Here is a 24,897-nt window from a genome sequence, read left to right as displayed (position 1 = left end):
TGAGACCATTGCTCCTTGTTCGGTCATCTCCTACCACGGAGAACTGTCTAGTTCCATCCTCTTTGGAACCCCCTTTCAGGTAGTTGAAAGTAGCTATCAAATCCCCCCCTCATTCTTCTCTTCTTCAGACTAAATAATCCCAGTTCCTTCAACCTCTCCTCATAAATCATATGCTCCAGCCCCCTAATCATTTTTGTTGCCCTCCGCTGGACTCTTTCCAATTTTTCCACATCCTTCTTGTAGTGTGCAAGGCAACATAGTCTTAAAGGTGCCACAGGACCCTAACAGAAGTATTGGGAGCTTAAGCTTTCATGAGTAAGAACCTCACTTCTTCAGATGCAAGTAATGGAAATCTCCAGAGGCAGGTATATTATATCTCCTGCCTCTGGAGATTTCCATTACTTGCATCTGAAGAAGTGAGGTTCTTACCCACAAAAGCTTATGCTACCAATACTTCTGTTAGTCTTAAAGTTGCCACAGGACCCTCTGTTGCTTTTTAAAGATTCAGACTAACACGGCTACCCCTCTGATTCTTGTAGTGTGGTGCCCAAACTGGACACACTACTCCAGATGAGGCCTCACCAATGCCGAATAGAGAGGAATGATCACGTCCCTCGATCTGCTGGCAATGTTCCTACTTATACAGCCCAAAATGCCGTTAGCCTTCTCGGCAACAAGGGCACACTGTTGACTCATATCCAGCTTCTCGTTCACTGTAACCCCTATGTCCTTTTCTGCAGAACTGCTGCCTAGCCACTCGGTCCCTAGTCTGTAGCGGTGCATGGGATTCATCCATCCTAAGTGCAGGACTCTGCACTTGTCCTTGTTGAGCTTCATCAGATTTCTTTTGACCCAATCTTCTAATTTTGTCTAGGTTCCTCTGTATCCTATCCGTTCCTTCCAGTGTATCTAGGATTCTCACTCCAATGCACTCCTTTGCTCCCTCCCTCCACAAGTAAGTATATATGGGGGGAGGGATAGCTCAGTGGTTTGAGCATTGGCCTGCTAAACCCAGGGTTGTGAGTTCAATCCTTGAGGGGGTCACTTGGGGGATCTGGGGCAAAAACAGTACTTGGTCCTGCTAGTGAAAGCAGGGGGCTGGACTCAATGACCTTTCAAGGTCCCTTCCAGTTCTAGGAGATGGGATATCTCCATTAATTACCACTCCTCCCAGTTTAGTGTCATCTGCAAACTTGCTGACGGTGCAGTCCACACCATCCTCCAGATCATTAATGAAGATGTTGAACAAAACCAGCCCCAGGACCAACCCTTGGGGCATTCAGCTTGATACCAGCTGCCAACTAGACATGGAGCCATTGATCACTACCCATTGAGCCTGACGATCTAACCAGCTTTCTATCCACCTTATAGTGCATTCATCCAATCCATACTTCTTTAACTTTCTTGCAAGAATACTGTGGGAGACCGTATCAAAAGCTTTGCTAAAGTCAAAGAATAAAACGTCTGCTTTCCACAGAGCCAGTTATCTAATCATAGAAGGCAATTAGGTTAGTCAAGCATGACTGCCCTTGGTCAATCCATGCTGACTGTTCCTGATCACTTTCCTCTCCTCTAAGTGCTTCAAAATTGATTGCTTGAGGACCTGCTCCATGATTTTTCCAGGGACTGAGGTGAGGCTGACTGGCCTGTAGTTAGATAGATCTCCATGTCAAGTTTCTGACTCTGGAATTTGCTTGTTAATTTTCTGACTCCCCACGGGTCTGCGGCAATCTGAAAGGCTGACTGCCAGGAGCACCGATACCAAAAAATGGTAATTCCAATCCCATGGGTCAAGTCTATGAAAGAGAAATGTGGTGTTTAGATGTTGCTTGTAATTATTAGAACTGGGAGCACTAGCTGTTGGGAGTCTGAAAGGACAGGAAACAGGAAGGAGGGGGGAGGAGTTGAGGAGGCTGAGTGAGAGTTACAGAGGGTGCAGCAGCAGCTTGGTAAAGAGGTTTCCACTTTAAAAATAAAGTCCTGTTGAAGTTTGTTAGTACCTTGCCTGGTTGTTACAACAAGAAGCCAACACAGGATGCACAGAGTGTAGTCTGGGAACTAAGGGGGGAGAGGTAGTTGGATCTGGGACTGATTCTATATTTTTCCAACATGCCAGACTAGGCCATTATGGTCTCATGGTGCCAAGATCTGACATTCTGGCTCAATATCATTACACTGATGCTTTGATGCCATCATAACACAACTCAGTATAATGACTTGTGAGAAGAGTTGTATGAAAGTTTTGTGGGCCCAACCCAAAATTGCAACATGAGGTCAGTTTGAGAGCCTAAGGCATGGCCTAAGAGGGGATCCCTCTCTAAAAACTGCGGCCCAATTCCAACACTGCTCATCAAGTCTTCATGTTAGAGTGGAAATCAACATGTCACAAACAAGGTTAACAGAGTGAAACAAACCTCTGCAGTGAAATGATTCTGCTTATTTTTTGTAGCTGTCATTTTTCAAACTGGATGAAATGGAAGAGCCAGAAGTCAGTCAGTCAAGGATGGCACCCCAAACCCAGAGTCAGGGAGCCAGCTGCCGCAGGGTCAGGCTCCTACCAACACACTGGACATAGCTGATCCTGGCAGGCGCTGCCTGATTGCTTGCGCTCACTGATGGGCGGATGGGCAGAGCTAAGCTCTGACTTGACCCAACAGCAGCCAGAACTCGCTGCCTGCTCAACACATTCCACTTCCGCAGTTGTAATTGGTCCTTCCCAGCCTGCTCTTGTCCCCCTTCTCCATCCTTGACACCATTGGCTCTGACCCCTGGCTCCACTTCCCAACCACATCCCCAGTGCACCCCATTGGCTTTGGCATTCAGCTTCTGACCCCTGGCTTAGACTCTCAGTTCTGTTCTTCACTATGCCCCCATGTCTCTGGCCCTGATCCATGACTCCAGTCCAGCTTGGCTCTAACCTCTGGGCATGGCTACCCCCATGACTCTGACCATTCGGGCCAACCACCCACGTCTCAGTCATTTCCCTCACACATACACACACAAATTTCACACCATCAAGGTTTATAACTGGCACGTTCTATCACATTGTACAGTGCAGTGTACATGAACAAATTAAACCAATAGATGTGTTTCAAAGGGCACTCCCAAAAACACCTCACACTTCTAAAATACGTTTGCCTTTCAGAAGCTTGAAAAATTAATGATGATGTGCCACAAAATTATTTCTTACCCCTTACGAACATGAACATTGGCTTGTTGCTGTAGGGTTGCTCATAATCACTAGGCTACATGCATTGGTTTGTTACTGCAGGGCTGCTTGTGATTACTAGACTACATGCATTGATTTAGAGATTCCAAGGCCAGAAGGGACCACTGAGATCCTCTAGTCTGACCTGGATAACAGAGGCCAGAGAACTTCCCCAAAGTAAACTTTTTTGAACTAGAACATAATTTAAAAAAAACACTGCAGAACTGATCAGCCTCGCTTTCCTCAGCATGCACTAGGGAGAGGTTGTAAAGGTGGGGCAGGGTGGGAGACAGAGAATCACACGTACTTTGCAAACTCCTATAAAGGTGGGATACAAATTAAGATAGCTTAACATTTGGGTATACTCTCCCTTAGCAAAATAATTAAACCTTCAGTTTGGTTGGTCTCTCGCACAGAGTTGGTACCCACTGTTGTTTCTGCAGGATCACCCCCGTCATACATTCATGGATCCCAATATCCCTCTTGGAGTCGGTGAAATGTCACTCTTGATTCCAGTCACAAACTCCTTCAAATACCACAACAGGCACAGAGAGCCAACAGCAAAGAGTGCCCGATAGACAAATGAAAGCATCAGAAAAAGTCTCTCTAGCCTAAACATGACAGGAGGCCTTTCTTCACCCAGCTCACTTTAGCTTCTGTAATGGGAGGAAAATATAAGGCCAGGGTAGTATTTTCTGAAAGGAAAATAAATTCTTCCTCTTGTCTGCTCTCAGCTTGCTGTGAAATATCACAGTTTTTCGAAGCATTGCTCCATCCAGCATGTCCCCTGGCTCCCCTAGGGAGTTATAGATTGCCCTGGTATTTATCTTCGCCATTCACACCTGCATATATTACATGGGCTGTCATTCCCAGTTTGATCTGGAGATGGACCAGCGTTTCTGAGGCCAATGCGACCACTTTGGTAATTTTCTCTCAATGTCTGTCTCAGCCAGTCTGTCTCCTCTTCTCAAATCCCTTTCACTCTTTCTCTCGATTTATCTCCCTGTCACTCAAACACTGTTCCTTTCTTTCTCCTGTCACACATCCTCTTGCTCTACTCACTGGTGTTCCCACCAAGGCCCTCAGCCTTCCACCTTTCCTTATTTCCCCCTGATTCAGCACAGATGCACAGGGAGGACAAAGTGACAAACAAATCCACTCAAGTGAAATAAAAGCTAGTTCTACAGTGTAGTCTCTCCTGTATTGATGCTTCGGTGAGTGAAGAGGCTCTGGGCCATGCCTAGACCTCAGCAATGCTCATGTAGCTCCCGTTATTTTTAACGAGGGCCAAAGGCGTGTCCCCATGGGCTGAGTTGGGCTTGAAGGTTCCACCTGAAAAGCCAGGTTCAGAACTCCACTCCCAGAAATGGTAATGAACAAGGTGGATTGGACAGAGCTCAGGCTGGGGCCACATGGTGGAATCAAAAGGACAGATCCAGGGTGGTTATCTGAACGTGCATAGGGCAAAACAAACATACAGTGTGCTTAGAGCACGTCTACACCGCAATCAGGAGGTATGATAGTGGGCAGGCTAGCTTACGTAGCAATAGCAGTGAAGCGGCAGCACAGACTTCAGCGTGGGCTACTGACTTGAGTAAATACCTGGGTTCTTGGGGCAGGCTTGTACAGCCTGTGCTGAATCAATTTAGAGTCAATTTACAATGGCTAAAATACACTGCAGGGCCAGGGGTGTAGGGGCCAGGCATGTTCTGCCTCTTTTTGAAAATACCCATAATCAAGAGAGAAACAGACAGACACGCTATTTAAACTAAAGTAAGGAGAACTTTAATTCAATATTTTGAACAGAGTAAAGAACCTGTGAAAGTTATAACATCAGCGTAGTAGAGTAGCAAAATCACCTTCAGTTGTAGAGTTGTTTCACAATGCATAATACAAATACTGGGCACTATGAGGTGGCTATGTCTGTCGTGTTGTTTCATTTCTTAGAATCTGGCTATATTTGATATTCTGAGTTTTTATTCCAGTTGCATCTGAAGAAGTGAGATTTTTACCCATGAACGCTTATGCCCAAATAAATCTGTTAGTCTTTAAGGTGCCACCAGACTCCTTGTTATTCCAGTTTTGTTTGATAAATCCAGAGCTGCGGTATTATGACAAAAGAAAAGCCAGACGCCCACAACTCTAAATGAATCATGAATGAATGAATGAATCTGCAAGCTGAATGTATCCTGGGAATAGGTATTACTAGCCTTATGTATATAAGATATGTAGATATGACTTCAATAAAAACATTAGTTATAATAGCAGAAAGTGCTTTATTTTTCCCCCACTCTAGATACATTTAAAATTTAATAAAACACCCCAATGTGCCAGGATCCATCACCCCAGAGACTGAGCCCAGTGCAAAGGGATTTGGAGACTGGGTAAATACCCCAAGCTAGGATTAGCACAGAATATGGCTGACTTTGTCAATGTAACTCCAGGGACTGGGGCCCTGGCAGTGCAAATCACAGCACATTGGGAGTTGCTCACAGCTTTGCAAGGTAACCACAGTTTTTGCTTGGCGATGAGGCCAACACGTGGGTGGCACTTGTCTGGAAGAAGACAATTCCCTGTCTCCTTGACGCAGCCTCCATCATCAGGGCTCCTGTAGGGGAGAGGTGTTATCTTCTGCATGGGCATAGACAACTGCAGGCTTGTGGGGAGGGAGCCCCCAAAAATGTGCTGATCACCATTAATAAAGGAAACACTGCGGGTAGAACAGAAGCTCATTTATCTCACTTTATTAACAGTGGACAAACATAGTCATGGCCCAAAGCTACTCATTAAAAGCCATATTCAACAGCTATTACTGTACTGTTTTTAACTCCACCCAACAGTTGCCTATGCCCCTGTTCTGGCAGAGCGCCCAGAGAATTCCCTCGGATAGAGACAAGCACCTACAAGATCTCTATCAAGCATTCTTAAAACTACAATACCCACCTGCTGAAGTGAAAAAACAGATTGACAGAGCCAGACGAGTACCAAGAAGTCACCTCCTACAAGACAGGCCCAACAAAGAAAATAACAGAACACCACTAGCTGTCACCTTCAGCCCCCAACTAAAACCTCTCCAGCGCATCATCAGAGATCTACAACCTATCCTGAAAGATGATCCTTTACTCTCACAGATCTTGGGAGACAGACCTGTCCTCGCTTACAGACAACCCCCCAACCTAAAGCAAATACTCACTAGCAACCACACATCACTGAACAAAACCACTAACCCAGGAACCTATCCTTGTAACCAACCCCGATGCCAACTCTGTCCACATATCTATTCAAGTGACATCATCATAGGACCTAATCACATCAGCCATACCATCAGGGGCTTGTTCACCTGCACATCTACCAATGTGATATATGCCATCATGTGCCAGCAATGCCCCTCTGCCATGTACATTGGCCAAACCGGACAGTCTCTACGCAAAAGAATTAATGGACACAAATCTGACATCAGGAATCAAAATACTCAAAAACCAGTGGGAGAACACTTTAACCTGTCTGGTCATTCAGTGACAGACCTGCGGGTGGCTAGATTACAACAGAAAAACTTCAAAAACAGACTCCAACGAGAGACTGCTGAGCTGGAATTGATATGCAAACTAGACACAATCAACTCCGGTTTGAATAAGGACTGGGAATGGCTGAGCCATTACAAACATTGAATCTATCTCCCCTTGTAAGTATGCTCACACTTCTTATCAAACTGTCTGTACTGGGCTATCTTGATTATCACTTCAAAAGTTGTTTTTTTTTTTCTCTATTAATTAATTGGCCTCTCAGAGTTGGTAAGACAACTCCCACCTGTTTATGCTCTCTGTATGTGTGTATATATATCTCCTCAATATATGTTCCATTCTATATGCATCCGAAGAAGTGGGCTGTAGTCCACGAAAGCTTATGCTCTAATAAATTTGTTAGTCTCTAAGGTGCCACAAGTACTCCTGTTCTTCTTTTTGCGGATACAGACTAACACGGCTGCTACTCTGAAACCAGAGAATTCAGACTAAGTTGGCACGGAGGGTGGGTATGTTACACCTCCCCATGCCAGCAAGTGGAATCTCACCTATTATCCCTATTTACACTGCATCAGAGACACTGAACAAACTTACCATACAAATTAGAACGTATCAAACTTGCCACACAACCACCACCTCGGTGTCTCCTTTGTCCCTTTTTTACTGTCTTTCTTAGCATCCATTTTTCCCACCACCAAACTTTTTTCCCTACCTTCTTTCTTTTCCAAGTCTCCCCTGTCTGCCCTTGGTGCCCTCTCTTCTCCCCTCCTGCCCTGTCTAGGTCTTGTTTCTTTTCACCACCTCCATTTGTTCTGTCTGGGCCCTTCTCCCCTACCCACGGCTCCATTCAGCCAGAAGGTCAACTCTTCTCTACTCCCCGCAGCAGGACCAAGATGACTAGCGCTAGAAACAGCCCTGGTGCATGGCCTACTTCTCACCCTCTACCCATCAGCTGTTCAGTGAGCCAGGAGCAACTCATTAATGTGGGGCTAGCTATAAAGAGCTACTGCAAACTGGCCCAGAGCTGCTACTAGCTCTCTAGCTAGAGCATGTGGGAGAAGAATAAATCTGTACTCCTCACGTCCCTCGGTCAGGTCAGCTCTGGGTCGACATACAGGCTTGTCTATTCCTGATGGCAGCCCTGGGAATGAGCCATTATCTATTGCGCAATGCGTGACCTCAAAACACACACAGGAGCCAAACAGAATTTAATCTGCATGTCAGCGGCTGAGGGACTATAGAGAGAATGCACTGGCCCAACAGCTCAGACAAAAGTTAAAGGAGTTTACAGGTCTCAGACCAGTTTTCAGAAAACGTTGTTTTTACCTTACACAAACAGAAGAAAGAGCCTTACCGCTGCTCAGACAGGGTGCAGGTGTGAGATGGCAAGTGGTATGCAGGTCAGGATCGCCAAAGCTGCACAGGGGCTCCCAACTGGAACAGCAGGGAGTGCGGCAGGGCCGGTGATCAGGAACAATCAACATAGATTGACCAAGGGCAAGTCATGCCTGACCAACCTGATTGCCTTCTATGATGAGATAACTGGCTCTGTGGATATGGGGAAAGCGGTGGATGTGATATATCTTGACTTTAGCAAAGCTTTTGATACGGTCACCCACAGTATTCTTGCCAGCAACTTAAAGAAGTATGAATTGGATGAATGGACTATAAGGTGGACAGAAAGCTGACTAGATCATCAGGATCAACGGGTAGTGATCAAAGGCTTGACGTCTAGTTGACAGCTGGTATCAAGCGGAGTGCCCCAGGGATCGGTCCTGGGGCCGGTTTTGTTCAACATCTTCATTAATGATCTGGATGATGGGATCGATTGCACCCTCAGCAAGTTTGCGGATGATACTAAGCTGGAGGGAGAGGTAAATACGCTGGAGGGTAGCGATAGGGTCCAGAGTGACCGAGACAAATTGGAGGATTGGGTCAAAAGAAATCTGATGAAGTTCAACAAGGACAAGTGCAGAGTCCTGCACTTAGGACAGAAGAATCCCATGCACCGCTACAGGCTGGGGACTGACTGGCTAAGTGGCAGTTGTGCAGAAAAGGACCTAGGGATTACAGTGGATGAGAAGCTGGATATGAGTCAACAGTGTGCCCTTGTTGCCAAGAAGACTAATGGCATATTGGGCTACATTAGTAGAAGCATCGCCAGCAGATCGAGGGAAGTGATTATTCCCCTCTATTCGACATTGGTGAGGCCACATCTTGAGTATTGCGTCCAGTTTTTGGCCCCCCACTACAGAAAGAGAGAGACAAATGTGGACAAATTAGAAAGAGTCCAGCGCAGGGCAACGAAAATGATCAGGGGGCTGGGGCACATGACTTATGAGGAGAGGCTGAGGGAACTGGGCTTATTTAGTCTGCAGAAGAGAAGGGGGGGGGGGATTTCATAGCAGCCTCTCAACTACCTGAAGGGGGGTTCCAAAGAGGATGGAGTTAGGCTGTTCTCGGTGGTGGCAGATGACAGAACAAGAAGCAACGGTCTCAAGTTGCACTGGGGGAGGTCTTGGTTGGATATTAGGAAAAACTATTTCACTAGGAGGGCAGTGAAGCACTAGAATGGGTTACCTAGGGAGGTGGTGGAATGTCCATCCTTAGAGGTTTTTAAGGCCCGGCTTGACAAAGCCCTGGCTGGGATGATTTAGTTGGGGTTGGTCCTGCTTTGAGCAGGGGGTTGGACTAGATGACCTCCTGAGGCCTCTTCCAACCCTAATCGTCTATGATTCTATGAGTCAGGTCAGGTGTACTAGCAAACTGTGGTGGGGGGAGAGCTGTAAATTACTTGCCACTTCATACCTGGCTCAAGTCAGTCCTAACCCTCGTTCACATTCACAAACTCTAAGATAACAAATGATTTATATTAGCACACAAGATGCATATTCATTTCATAGGCAGTGTCAAGGAGTTTTCCTGATTTTAGTGGCAAAGATGCAAGCAGCCTTAAACAGCATAGAATGCAAATGTTGCTATTGGGGTGAAAGCTCTGAATAATAGGAGCAACTTAGCTCTCCAACAAGTTTACATTTCCCAGAAAAATTCCTACAGCTTCTCAGAGATATGGTCATTCTACTTGCACTTTGTGGTTTAGAGAAATGCAATGGAAGATGGCTGCCAAGAGGCATACACTCGCAGCATGCAAGCAGGCAGCGAAGTATACTGCTAGGCAGAGTTCTTCCAGGGAGAGCGCCCAGCAAATTGAGCAATAGAATGGGAACTTAGAAGCAAATTAGCACGGTCTTGCTCAGATGGTGCACAAAAATGTGTCATTGATTTCCTATCTGGTTGGCTTTGAACGCTGCTAAATTGAATGAGAATTGTATGCCCTTGAGCTGCTAAATCCCCATCAAACCAATGAGACAGCTACTCCACCTTTATATCTGTATTACTTATTTGAAAAGACCAGCCATGGGCTAAAAATGTAAGACACCCTTTTCCTGTAACAGCAGGTATATAAATGGGGATACAGGCCAAGATGTTGTGCCCAAGTGGAAAGATCCCCCAAGGACCGTAAGTCAGCTGAGAACTGGGTATATCAGAGCCTAGCTGTGCCTCCTACCCTTCCCTCACATGCTCTGTCTCCTCCCTGCCTCCGAGAAGCCTTTGCCTTCCCTTATGCCACACAGTAGGTTCCAGCACAGTAGATGGCAGATGCAGAAGGCAGCAGAACCATCACTTCCAGCTTTGCACTGGGGACATTCCTTTGGCTGTTTCAAGTTCACTCTGTGCTGCATAAGCAGAGAGCCGTCCCTTAGGTCTGTAATACCAGAGACGGATAATGGTGTGATCATCTTAGACCAGGTTTACCTCCTCTATCACTACTAACCTGCTACTTTGTTTGGCTTTGGGAGCAGAGCAGATCTATTGCATCTCTCCACCATATACCAGGTTCTCCTTAGCAGCCCAGCTTTTGGTAACTACAGTACAAGCTCACTAATCCACACCTCACACACTGCCATAAAAAAAAAAAAAAAGATTTCTCCCTGCTTTTAGCAGACATCTCACTGTTGCATGCTCTCATCTCACTGTTTTTACTACGCACACTACAAAACACTTACTACTACACTAGGAACTATTATTATAATTAAAACAACACTTGTAAAATAAATGAATAAAATCCATTTTGTCTGGTGCTACTCATGCTTGTTTATTATGATTATTGTGTTGGTTCACTTACTCGCTAATTTGCTAAACGGAGTGATTCAGTGATCTCTCCCACTCAGTGTCTGTTACCAAGGCTTGTTCTGCTGCCTGTTGCACTCCTATGAATAAGCTGCTATCTGGCTAACGTGCCATTTTATTTATTATGAGGATTATTTGTTAGGGTTTTTTGCATTGTTTTTTCATAACACTGATCAATGAATAATAGATTGCTCAGTTGCTGACTATCTGCCAGGGTACCATTTGGTGCAATTAAATGACACCCGGTATATATTTTTTAAATATACCTTTGTATTTTACCTTCTCAAGAGACACATTCAAAATGTGCTTTGCGAAGGTTAGGACAGCATGTGCTCAGTTCCAATAGGACACCTATTGCGTTGCTCAGTCACTTCAATTATACATTTGACCTGCTTGCTTTATGGCTTAAGCCTTAAATTTCTCTTTTCGTTTTAGTTTTTGTTACACTAAAATGCAGGGAACAAACAATAACTAACTGTAAGTTTGCTGAGGATTTCTGGAACAATGTAAGCCATAAGATATTTTTGCAGCAATACAGAAAAAGAATTAAATCTACTAGGTCAATCTACCTGGTGTAAACTGGAGTCAGTGGAATTACAACAGATTAATTATACCCCAGCTGTCAAAGTGCAATAATATGCCATACCTTTCAATACCTCACTGTATACAATACAGCATACCTTCTAATACCCCACTGTATACAATATTTTCAGAGCTTGTAACTTATAAGCCCCTGTTCGATATCCATGTATTGTACTAGAAATAATATTGAAGTATCCATGTTACACTCAGCCACTACAGGGATGGGTGCAGTAAAACAAATTACAATTCTATACTGGGGTTCCCAGTTGAGAGTACAGGCCATGAGACTGCTGCTTAGTTACCAAAACTCCAAGATGGAATCTCCTGTATCACATGACTCACAGTTATTGTAAGGTTGCAACGTTTCCATGTGGAACTCTGCTTATTTCATTTCCATAATACTGTTCTGAAGTCCATCAATAGTTGAGGGACTTTTAGATTGCTCTGGACTCTGTAGGAATGGGAAAACTACTTAAGCTTACATGGAATACAATGACCCTGCCTCCGTTCAGCACTTTCCTTGAAACAAAAGTCTATCGCACGGCAAGTTTTCCTCTTCCCTGTTGTCCTCAGCCCCATTGGTCTGTTTATCCACCTCCTGTGTCTTGTCAGAGATCCTAGATTGTAAGCTCTTTAAGGCAGAACTTCTTTGTTCTCCTCGGTTCTACACTGCTCAGCACAAGAGGGCCTTAAGCCCTGGTTGGGGCAGGTAAGTGCTACTACTGCCATACATAATACAAAATAATATTAATAACAGAAATATTAATTTTTAAAAAGTAAATCACTAAGGACGAAGCCAGTTTTGCCGCAGCTCCTCACATCTCACCTGTTTGAAAGCCAGTCTTTCTGTGCCTTTGATTCATTCAGCTATCTCATTCTGTCCAGACACTGCATGGGGCACACTTTGTGCTGCAGATGGTGGCAACCGGTTGCCACCAGGTTACCCCCATTTCCAACACACTTGCTGGGACAAAGCTGTTTTCTTTAACCCATAAGCCAGTTAAACATGGAAATCTCAAAGGCATTGAAGCATGTCAGTCTAAGGATTTATGAAGTTCACACCATGCACGCACACATCTGCCATCAAGCAAGCCAGCTCACCAGCAGTTTAGGAAGATAATGAAGGATTATCTATGCGTTGACACTCAGGATCGCTGCACACCTGTTGTGTACTTTGCACCTGGTGGGAGAGAGCAGCTAACAGCACTTTGTTCTTATCCTTTCTTGGTAAACTCCTTGCAGTGAAAACATTACCATCAATGCTACTTTCTGTATTTCCAATGTGAGCTGAAAGTGGCTCTCGTTACATAGCTATAGCAAGACCACCAAAATGCTACTATAAGAATAGGGTGCATACATTGTAAACCTACAGCAAACCAATCTAATGAGGTGCCACCTCGGAATGTGCTGTTAAGGGCATAGCGTGAAAGGAGGCCATCAGCTAAACATGCTGTACAGCTCTTCCAGCATTAGATACAAATTACACTCCCAGCAAAACCAGCAGAGGAGTTCATGGCTTTCTGAGGAGCTTAGGGTCAGCAACTGCTTCTGTCTCAAGGCTAGGAGAGAGGGTGAATAATGAAAACCAAAAAACATTGCTGAAAAACACACCCACAGCCCTGCTTACTATACAGTAGAGCAATTTCCCCTCTTTAAAGCCTATACCTGAGAAAAGAATCGAATGTGGGGATATGACATTTACTCTGTCTAGACTAGGAAATAGGTTGTATTGAAAAACATGATAGTTCAAGCATGTTAGCTAGCACGTTTTTAAACACAGCCTATTTTCCCAGTTTAGACGTGCCCATTCAGAAGAGGGGCAGGGAAACAAGGAAGGGGCACTGGGCATGTTAGAAAGTCCCGGTTCAAACCATTTGAGCATCCAACCAGAGAACTCAAACAGATACACCCCAAAACAGAGAACTCAGCTAGCCTTAGCTGCTCTTGTCAACCCCAATAGTAGGGGCCTTAGCAAAGTAAAGTTCACTTGTCTGCAGACACGACATCATGAACAGAAAATCACTGGGAATTGTGGTCCTACCATAATTAATCATGTGAGGGAGGAAATACAAGGTATTTTAATTCTGACCTGGGATTCTGGGATGGCAATGGAGTGAGTGTGCATTCGCCCCTGGGCTACCACTACATACACACACTCTATCCCACTCTTTTCCTAGAAGCCAGAGAGGTACTCAGTGCTTCTCTTTGTTTCAATCTTTAAAAAAAAAAAAAAAAAACACTGAATTCAGTGCGGGCAAGAAGTGCCAGACTGACTGGCCTAGAGGCCGAGTCGTTTACAGCACTGACAAAGGGCTTGGAAATCCTCAAAGGATGCCTTACAAATACAGCACAAGCTGCTGCAATGCAAACTTCCTACTCATTGCCCTGCCACTGTGACTCACCTTAATCTGGGTGGTCGCCTCTAGGACTGAGGGGTGTTGGGTTTCCACGCCTCATTCAGTTTTTGGCCTCTCTGTTGAGGATACCAACAAGAGAGATTGTCTTGTGATGGGGGCATCTGCTAACAGGGAACTATCAAGCTATACAGCAATTCACTCCTGAGCTTCCTGCAAGGATCTGCTGCTGCTGGGGAAGGCATGGGAAATACAGCCCTTGACTCTCTCTGACACCTCTGCAATATTCTCTGCTTCCTCAGCCAAGGCCACTGTGTTTGGTAGCCATGCCTGGTGGGAGCCATCTGCACTTCACGCCAGCACCAAACTCAAAAAAATGACAATTTCCCTCAATAAACACAAAGACAAGAGAAGCAGGAGGAGGGCTCACCATGCTCTTCAAAGCACAGCACCAAGCAAGATCCAATTCTTCTCCTCCTCGGGACTCCTCAAAGGCTTTTTCCTTCCAAATAAAGTGAGACCAGGGAAAAGCACCTGTGAGCGAAAGTGGAGCCCACTGGGCAGGAAATGAAAGCCAGCCCCTTGCCCATCACCTGGTAAATCAATACAACATGCACTATGCCTTAGAAGCCTGCACTATGCAATTGTGACAATCAGCCAGCAAACAGGATCCCAGTGGAGTATCCCACACGCAGCCAGGGAGCTGGTGGGGAGCAGGACTTCCAGCTACTCGGTCAGAACCAGGTTCTTTTGTTTGTTTGCCTCAACTGATTCACATCTTTGGAAAAGGGGGAGCAACTCAAGAAGGTCTGTACAAGTCTGAAAGCCAACTGCCAAAGCAATCAAAGATTCTCACTCACCCCCTAAGGTCAACACTTCACTAACATCACACAAGCCTTAAGTGAGTGAAAGGGAAGGGCTTATTGTGACAATCACAAGAAAGGGAATTCATTTAAAATTCAAATTATGCAAATTAAAATAATCTGTACAAGCGGTCCCTCATTTGACTGCAGTGGGGCTGACTGCATGTTCTGCTAGCTGGCTCCATGACAGAGAATCATAGCCTCTGATTGCAAGAATCTAGCGACTGAGCCTTCACCCCAGCGCACTCCACAGGTGGTACTTTGCAATCACCTCGAGGAGGTGGGGGACAGAAAGAAACTTTATTGATCCCTGGGGAAAGCACACTTCTTCTGAACAGATGCAGGGGGGGTTGATTTATCCTGGTGATGGTGAAGTTGCCTTGACTTTAAAAGATAATATCACCTGGTTTTTCATTGGGAAGCTCAAAGCATTTTATAAAGGAGGTGACTATCATTATCCCCACTTTACAGATGGGGAAACTGAGGCACGGCACTGTGCAGGGACTTGCCCAATGTTACCTAGCAGGCCAATGGTAGAACCAGGAACAGAAGCCAAATCTCCAGGATTGAGTCCAGTGCTTTATTCACCAGGCCACATTGCAATTCAAAGATTATTTAGCAACAGAGATACCATCCCATGCACATTCCTGCCACTTTGGAGACAGCACTATGAAGCCCAAGACACTTGTTCATTCTCATTAATGAGCTTCCAATTTTATTTTCCTTGTAGAGCAAAGTTTGTAACCTTGTAGGTTGCATCCGAAGAAGTGGGCTGTAGTCCACGAAAGCTTATGCTCTAATAAATTTGTTAGTCTCTAAGGTGCCACAAGTACTCCTGTTCTTTTTGCGGATACAGACTAACACGGCTGCTACTCTGAAACCTGTCATTTTCCTTGTAGAATCCCTGATGTCCACAGCAGAGTCCTGTGCTATGCAGGAGGTCAGACTAAAGGATGACAATAGCCCCTTCTGGCCTTGGAATCTATTAATTCGCTTGGGATGACCACGACTACTGTTGTATACAGTGGCTTAAAACTGTTTAGCCCCAGTACTTAGTACCAGGAATATGTACCATAGGTCCCTGGGACACTAAGTGTCCCCTCTATACCTACTGTACCTCCCCAATCCCTTCTCCACTGGACAGCACATTCTCAAGCAACACTGGCCTAAACCTGAGTCACCATACCAGGATCACAGATGCTTCCCAGAGATAGAAATGGGAGCAATTGCATCATGTGGCAGAGGCATTTCAGGCTGATTTTTAATACAAAAAGAATGAAAGTCAGCAATTAAACATTAAAAACTGGATAGCAGTAGCAGCACTGAAAACTCAATCAAGTTTTGATGGGAGACTTTACTAAGAAGTCCCGGGTGTGCCATCACAGAAAAATTAAAACCATCTCCTATCATGTGATGTTTTATTGTTCCTCAAAACAGATGGAGCAGAGCACAGACCTTACAGACGTGAAATCACTCCACCTACCCCTGAAATGCAGCCACTGCTGAGGTAGGACACAGGAGCTGTTAACTTCACACAGCAACACAACACAACAATTTTGAATAGAAAGTGAAAACAATAACATGTAGTTTGCGGGACGATTGTAGGTAGATGGAAGTAACTGCTGAACCTTGATTGGAATTTGAGCCTAACACGAGACGTAGCTATTTTTGCAAAATAGTTAAAGACATCACAGTCTATCACCAGTTGTCAGGACCTTCACTTCTAATTTGAAAGATGGCATTGTCAGCTGCGAGTGCCTCCTAGCACCACACTGGGACACTGGTTCTGGGCTGATGCAGAACATACCTAATAAATCACCACCACCATTTCCTGAAGCTGGGATTTCCTCTGAAGTTCCCCATTCAAGCACTCCCCCAGGCAGGATGTCCCTACTATACCAGTTAGATCCATTGAGATCACAGCTCACAGCAATATGCTTTTTGGATATTAAGCAGTTCAGAAAGGAAATAATGAGAAAAAATACCTGGCAAAATCCCAATACAATCCTGGATGGACAATGCTAATCAGCTATGTTGGCTTGCCACACAGCTTTAAGGGCCTGATCCTGCTTCCTTTGAAATCAAAGGAAAAAATCCCATTGACTTCAATGGGCAGGATCGAACCTTAAAACAGAATGCAGGGGTGAGAGGAGAGAATCAAACTGACAGCTAGTGGCACTGGCACCCATTATGTCTCACCAGAGACATGTGCACTAGGTAAGAGTTCTTCCATTCTGTCTAGTGTTATGGAGCATTTCTTAACCTTGGCACAGAAGAAGAATGTGCCCTTCCCATTAGAACAATTGGGCAGGGGAGGGGGGCAAGATTTTCACAAGTAGGTGTCCTGTATCTGATAATGCTAGCTTTTCTATAGCACTTCTCAGCAGGAGATCTCTATGCACTTCACAGTCTTTAATGTATTTATCCTCACAACCCCTCTGTGAGACAGGGCAGCGCTATTATCCCCACTGTATAGATGGGGGAACGGAGGCACAGAAAGGCTAAATGACTTCCCCAAGGTCACACAGCAAGGCTGTGGCAGAGTGGATTGATCCCAGATCTCAGTCTGGGTTGGTGCCCTAAGCATTAAATCTGAATCTCTAAATCAGATGTAGGTTTCAATGGGAGTTTTAAAAATTAGCCTGCTCATACAGGTGTTTAAGTAGGATTTATTTTAAAGTCTTTCTTGCCAGTCTTCTTAAGAAAAAGGTGTACAAAAAAACACTGCTCTAGAGGAAGCCCTATAGAACAAGGAGCAAAGCTGCTCATGGTACAAAAATAACTTGCTTTTGTTTTCAGAACAAGCAATCTGAGCTAATTTGAAAGGGGAAAAATCTTTCAATAGAAAAAACCCAACAGCAGGTTCCAGAAGGTCTAATAAAAAGAATGAATGCACCCAGGATGTGCTTAGACCTGTCCCATCTGGACTGTGTTCTGCCTCTGGCATTTGCCACCACCTGCTATGCTACAAAGCCAGAACCATCAGTGAGAAGGCAGGAAGGAACAGATGGTCAAGGGCACTGGCGTCTGTCACATCAGAAACCCAGGCCACCCCGTTGTGAGGCACTTCAATGTTTTCATAGTCAAGAGCTCTGGAGCGCTACCCGCTTGTCATAAGCCAGGAACAGCAAGACCCAAGGGCACAGAGGAATCTCTATCCCAGAGACTCTTAAAGGAGTTTGCTTAATATTCCATGCCCACGTCTGGCCAGTGGGACGTGCAGTCCCACTGCACTTACTACTCACACTGCTAATGCAGAAGGCACTATATTTTGTTCAGGGTAAACTGATCTGATCCGGAAAAGCGAAAGGTGTTTCAATACAGAAAAAGCCTCCAATATTTCCATATCAGTCTCTTCATAATCACTTCTCCTTCACTCATACTGTGATGTGTGGACAAAGCCAGAGGTGGGAAAACTTGTATGGCTTAAAGGACAAAGAAGTCAGCAGAGAAAAGAGATTCCATTTCTTACCCCACAGCAGAACAGTCTCCCTCTAAACATGTCTTTACAGTTATTTCTGAGATACCTTGCGCTGTTTATGCTGGTGCCTACAGTAGCTGGTTTCAGCCAGTTCCTACCTCTAAAACAGACAACCCAGAGACTTGGTTTATTGCTTGTGGTTCACAGCACTGGGATCTTAACAGGCATCCATAAAAATTCACTGCAGGCTTCCACTTTTATCGCCGTATGAAAAAGCAACAAACCATAGTTAAACTCAGAATTGTCATCTCAGAAGATGAAAGAGAGATCACATTTTACTGCCCATCCAAACACAGGGACACAACTAATGCAGCAGGGATGTGCACACACATCTGGGAGGGAAAAATCCTCTTCTGGGATCTCTCAGGAACACTTCCAAGCCAGGGGTGACTGTGGATGGCCCCAAGGAAATGAGGTTATAAAAGCAGTTCCCAAGAAAACATGCTTATCCATGGAAGAACAGAAGCAAGATGAGCAGCTCTTCCTCTTGGCTAGAGGAGAAGAAAAGTTACCAAGCCCCCTGCTGCGTCAAAAGACTCTGAAAATCACCGGGTGTGAAACAACAAAAGTTACAATTATCACAAGTGCTGAGCACTGCTCTGCTCTCTCTACCTCACTGTCTCTAGGAGCATGGCAACCCCCTTCCAGTCCTCACATTCATTCCCATCATTCCTATGCCCCCATCAATTCCAGCTTCAGCAGTGTTGAGTTTCACTGCAGGGTCACCCGAGCCCCTCATTACAACCCCGAGGCCAGTAATGAGGCAGGGAGATGACTGTATCAATGTCCATATCAGGTGTCTCTCAGAAAGAAAAGCAGCAAACCTATTAAACTTTAAACAGAAAACTTCCACTAACTGCCTCATGTCCTGGCTGGTGCTGCTCCTGTGTCCTCTTTTAATCACTCTCAGAGGACTGACTCCTAGGCAAAGTGCTATACTCTGCCCCCTGCCCCCCATGATGCAGATGGGTGCAGACCAGCTGCCACCCATGCCAAATCAGAAGCGAAGGTAATGCAAGTGATTTGGGGTTTGGTTTACTTGGGGGAGGGGGATAGGTTGCTTTCTCTCTGTTAGACTTAGTCTTCAAATGACAACAGCAGACCCCAGCTTTCCTTCCCACCCCTAAGCCCCCTTTTAGATGGAGTTAATTTATTGCTTATGGAAGTGAGTAAATAGCAACATTGAAACTGGAATAGCAGAGACAGGTCACGTGCAAGCTCCATGCATGCAACCAGCCAATGCAGCTTCATCTTCACCTGGCAATCCCAGTTCCCAGCTCTGCCAGTGCACCATGCAGTAGCATGCCCAACATTATGACAGTCCCAGACATGCATCTAGATCTGTCAAGGTGCCTCTAGCCTAGCCTGCAGCACTGCCTCCTTTTCCAGGGATCTGGCTTCCTATACAGCTCTGCCAGCACTTTTCACTCCTAACCCCATCCTCCTGCTCTTCCAGTCCCTCCCACCCTCAGCCGCATCCTCTGCTATTTCAGTGCTAGGACCACACATAGCTCTGCTAACACACCCATGGGTGTTTCTATTTTCCTGGTACCTCCTCATCCTGTCCGTTCTGACCTGCTGCCACTGCTGTTATTCCAGGCCTGGATCCTTTTTTAAGCAGAGACTACCACAAGGCCAATCTGCATGTTGAGGATTAAAGACTGGTATAAGACCACAAACCCATTTTTATTTGAGGCCTAAAAAATAAAACCAAGATTTGAATGGAAGCTTCCAGAGCTGAAGAGATAGCATGTTACCACACTGCATTACCCAGCCTAAGCAGGTGCGGTCTCTGATGAGAGCTTTTCTTTTAACATTAGCGATTTAAAAACCTGACAAACGAGACAAATCGGTTTTGTGGTGTGATTTTGCCAAACTCCAGACGATGCTACTGCCATCTGTTTGACCAAGCTGGGGTGCCAAACTATTTTTTAACATGTTTGGAATAAAAATAACCATCCAGCATGTCACTGTTTTTGAGAATGTGTGCACATGTGCAGGTAACCTTCAATATAGACTATGGGAATTGGGGGGGGAGGGGGGGAGAGAGAGCAACCCCTCCCATCAAGTACTCACAAACTGCCTCCTGAGCTTGGTTTTGACGCGATCAGCCTTCGTCTCTGACGGGTGGAGAGAGTAACTGAGGGAGCTCAGGTGGTTGTCCATAGACAGGCTTTTCCTCATGTAGAAGGAGTGCGTCTGGAAGTGCCTGAATGGGGCCTCGTCCATGGCAGTGCAGAGCTGGGTCTGGGGAGCGGTATCCCCGGGAGGCTCCACACAATCGTCTTCCAGCTGCCAGGCCTCCCCTGTAGGAAGGGAGACAGAAATCCAGCATTAGAAGGGGGCAGGAAGCTGGAAGGCATGGCGCTAGGCTCCCACATCACAGCTAATTCTCTCCCTTCCAGCAAGATTTGAGGGCAAGGGCAGAGCATAGATGGGGCACTCATTGGGTTGGGATGGAACCTCAGGACCACAGTTGATCCAGTGGGAAGCTTTAAGAGTAAGACAAAGTTAGTAATCATTCTAAATACACCCAACCTTATGGACTCTGGGTGAAATCCAGCCCAGTAGGGAGGAGCCCATGACTGGCCAATGCTCTCTGCTTATGTCCCACTCAGGGTAAGGGGCGGATGGGCCTTGCCTTGGCTCTCCGCACAAGGTGAATCTCTTGATATGTCATTTGTTGCTGCATGTCAGGCAACCAGCTCCCCATAAGTCAGAAGGGTTCCATGTACGGTGCTTTGGAGGATGCTGCTTGCTCTCAGCCATCAAGGAACCAGAACAAAAAAAAAAAGCCGCTGCCAAATCAGAGATGGAAAAAACAGGCATTCTCTAACCCACCCCACAGGCAGTGAAGGACTGTTCCCTGCAGCACGGTTACTAGGGCTTTGTGCACTATATTCCCTAACAAAAGGAGCGGAGGTATGGTCTTGTACTTAAAGCACTAGACTGGGACTTGGGAGACCTGGCTCTGACTGTGACACCTTGGGCAAGTCAGTTAGCCTCTGTATGCCTCAGATAATACCGTACGAGAGAGACAAGGTGGGTGACATAAAAGCTTCTACTGGACCAACTTCTGTTGGCGAGAGAGAGAAGTTTTTGAGCCAAGATACTCCGACCGTCACAGCAAAACGCAAGGTGGAACAGATTGTTTAGCATAAGTAGTTAGCACATGTTGTAAGGGACCATTCAAGGTCTGTTAACACCTCTGCATTCCATAGCCCAAAAAGAGCGGGTTAGCGGGTTACAGACTGTTGTAATAAGCCAGAAATCCAATGTCCCTTTCAGTCCATGATTTTTAGTGTCTAGCACAGTCATGAATTTAACTCTTAAAATTAAACCATCTGTTCCATCTTGCATTTTGCTGTGATGCTGGGAGCACATTTCCCAGACCTGAAGAAGAGCTCGGTGTGGCTGGAACGCTTGTGAAAGATGAGACATGGTGAAAAAGATTGAGCCTGCCACAGAGGAAAACAAATTTGGAAAACAAAAAAAGAGTAGATACTTTTAATAGGCTTGTCTATTTCAGTGCAAAAAAAAAAAAAAAAGTAACGAAACGCTGTTAAATGCCTCTATAATATCACCATTCTGTTATGCTGTAAGCAGCTTGGCTATCACATGTATTTTCTTGCCAAATTTGTCTTTTTACATTTGGCAAAGAGTGATTTTTTTCTCTGCTTCCCATCCCCCCTGTTTTCCCCAACCCAAACGTAATCATTTACTTCTTAATAATAATTAAAAAATAAAACTTGCTCAATTCCAATAAAAATAAAGTTGCCAATTATTAAGCATTAAATATAAAACAGAATTCTTCTCCATCAGAAATTCTCTCCTCCTGTTAGTCATCCCTACTGCAAAGATCATTCGTATTTCCCCTTTTGGAGACTCCAAAGCCTTAGACCAACAGTGCTCTTGACCTTATAAAGGCCAGGAATAAGGGCAAATTGCTTACAATTCTACCAGAAGATGAGACCCTGAGGTGAAAACCAGCCACAAAACAGCAACAAAGTGGACTGTTGTTTACATAGGTTTCTCTCCACTTGGCCTTTGCTGCAGGCCCTGTGTAAGGGACAGCAGGTAGCTGAATGTCTCAGAGCAGCCTTGGGATAGAGTTTTATATGAAGCTAGCAGCATGAGAGAGAGGATATACTGTCTAAAATCCATTGCTGCCCAAACTGTGTCGAGTTATTCTGGTATCTATTGTAACAAGAAAGCCTGTTCCCTAAGCCCCTAGACTTGTTTAAAGCAGAAAGACAGCGCATACTGTGCAGAGTCCTGCCACTGAATTAGAGCACACAACCAGAAACTCAACTTGAAGAAGGGATGTTTTGGGGAGAGGGGAGGTTAAAATATTAACTATGAAACAAGCTGAAGAGCAATACATTCCATTTTTACCCCCATTTTAAATTTAATAAGCTACTGCTGCTCCTCTCCAAATGTCAGCTCATACAAAACAGGAACTTCTGTTTGAAAGCTGTGATTATTCAATGCATAAACACATCAATCTAAGCCCAGATTCAGACTGCCACTGTATAATCTTGTTCTGGGAGAGAAGCGGGAAATGGCATGACAAAACAACCAAGCTGAGGATGCACAAAAGCAAAGCCTCCTTTTTTAAGGCAGACCCCAACAATTTCAACTTACCACCCGAGCCATGCACAGAGAGGAGAGCTAGCCTGGGTGTCCTTACACGGCTACCTGTCCTTTTCAAACACATATGGGGAGGCCAGGTGAGCGGTATGACAAGTGACACACTGCTGTCAGGCATACTCTGCACTCCTCTCCACACCTCCGCTAATGAATCACTCATCACCTGCAGCTCCCTTGAAGCCAAGTTTTGTGCCCCTAAAGTAAGCTTGCAGCACACTCTGCTATTCAATTCCTTTGCTCCCAATGCAGCTCTGCCCTGACTGCTGGTGACTGCTGCTTCAGAGTACTCCAATTTAAAGTGATTGAATCTGGTTACCTACAATCTCAGTTAATTTCGGGGAATCTAACTGTGCTGTAAAGACAAAATGGGAGGATTGCAAAAAATGGGGAACCAAGGTCCACTGAAATTTATCCATTTTGGAGAAACTCCTCTGCTCTCATGTTCCAAAGAGCAGGGAAATGGGATTAAATGGCATGGACTTACTGAGCCTGATTCTGGGTTCATTTACACTAGTTTTACATAGGTTTTTCTCCACTTGGCCTTTGCTACATGCCCGGTGTAAGGGACAGCAGCCAGCTGCATATCCTAGAGCAGCCTTGGGATGGATTTGTGACTTCCCTCCCTGTTCCCCTCATTCTCCTGGGAGAAGTGATCTGTACCACCTTTTTATTTGAGTAAAGATTATTTCCCACCTAGCCAAGGGTCCACCACTCAAAGGCACGTACACCAGGCATACAGCCCCTCCTCCCCCCTCTCCTCCAGCCAAGATGTGGACACACGGGGATTGGGTGGGGAAGGTCTTACTCTGCTGTCCCCACTGAGCTCAATCATGTTGCTCCTGATTTACACTAGTGTAAATCATACCCTCTACAGAGTGGAGGGCAGGAGGGGTTGGTGGCCTCAAGTATGATTCCATCTGAGACTCTAGGTACACGCTAGAGCAGCTAGCCTCTCCCGCTACTCGCCCCACCGCAGCTGCACTATTATTTGTAGCTTGTACAACTACTGAGCTGGAAACAATACCTCCAGCTCCAGTGTAGACAGACCCTGAGGTACCAAAGTACATGGACAGGTTCTCAATAGAGCTCAGCACAATGTGAGCCCAGTGTGGAATGGGGGGAGGCAGGGGAAGAGCTAACAAATGGCTACAGCCCCCTCCCAATGTAAGGCAGGGGGAGCTTCAGAGCTTGGAAGCATAAATCCCTCCTGATGTGGGACAGAGGGAGTTGGGGAGGTTAGACATAAAACATGGAGACAGCCACCTCTGGTGCAGAACAGAGCTGATAGGGTTTAGGGACAGCCCCCTCCCATGGCAGAACCAAGGAAAGACAAGACCAAAATCAATTTCCCTCCAAAGACACAGAGGCAACAAGTAAGGACAAGGAAGCCATGGTAGGCCCAAGAGAAAGGAGACTCATTCCCCAGAGACAGGCTGCTGGTAGTGTGAAATCTCGCAGAGTGCTACAGAATGTGATGCCAGGGGTATAATCATTTGGACTAAGCTGGAATTATCATGACCCCCTGTTCTAACAGCAACTGTTTGCCCAGGTCTGCATCCTGCTATATTCCAGTCCTCATGGCCATGAGGAATTTCCCAGCTAGTCCAATAGCCGGGGAGAGAGCACAGCTCCATCAAGGGTTCCACGGATAGACAGGAGGAGTGCACCCAGTGCTTGTCACGGCTCTCTCTCGCTCCCCTAGACAATGCCTCATTGGATGAAACTTTACAAATTAATGGAAAGGAAACTGAACAAAACTGGATCCCTACAAAGCCCAAAGCTGGCTCGGCAGGAAAGTCGACTGCCTCCCGGGCTACATTAAAACAGGAAGTTGCTTTTCAACAACAGGAAGGCTCGCTTGCCATTTCTCTGCATTGAGACAATTCTGCGTATCTGTCTGACCTGCAGTCTTGGTTTAACTTGTTCACTTTTTGGTGGAACCAGGTGCCCTACTACATTTTCCCTCCGTGAGGCCCTCTGCACGGCACCAACTGTCTCCAGCCAAGACTGTCTGAGACCTCCCTATGGAACCAGACATCACTCCCAC

The 24,897-nt window shown here is 45.6% G+C and overlaps 1 protein-coding gene across 15 annotated transcripts in view; it reads right to left on the bottom strand.

The window, feature by feature from the left end:
- Window positions 1-24,897, bottom strand: part of LOC117883932 (ankyrin repeat and fibronectin type-III domain-containing protein 1-like) — a 607,608-nt gene that overhangs the window by 368,300 nt on the left and 214,411 nt on the right. For all 15 annotated transcript variants that reach the window (XM_034783833.1, XM_034783835.1, XM_034783837.1 and 12 more), the window contains one exon: window positions 20,277-20,506. In XM_034783833.1, coding sequence (XP_034639724.1) covers window positions 20,277-20,506 — 230 coding nt within the window. The remainder of the gene's footprint in view (window positions 1-20,276; window positions 20,507-24,897) is intronic.

The sequence above is a fragment of the Trachemys scripta genome, chromosome 10, assembly GCF_013100865.1.
Source record: "Trachemys scripta elegans isolate TJP31775 chromosome 10, CAS_Tse_1.0, whole genome shotgun sequence".
NCBI lineage: Eukaryota > Metazoa > Chordata > Testudines > Emydidae > Trachemys > Trachemys scripta.
The sequence above is the reverse complement of the archived record's forward strand: the minus strand, read 5'-3'. Positions and strand labels throughout refer to the sequence as shown.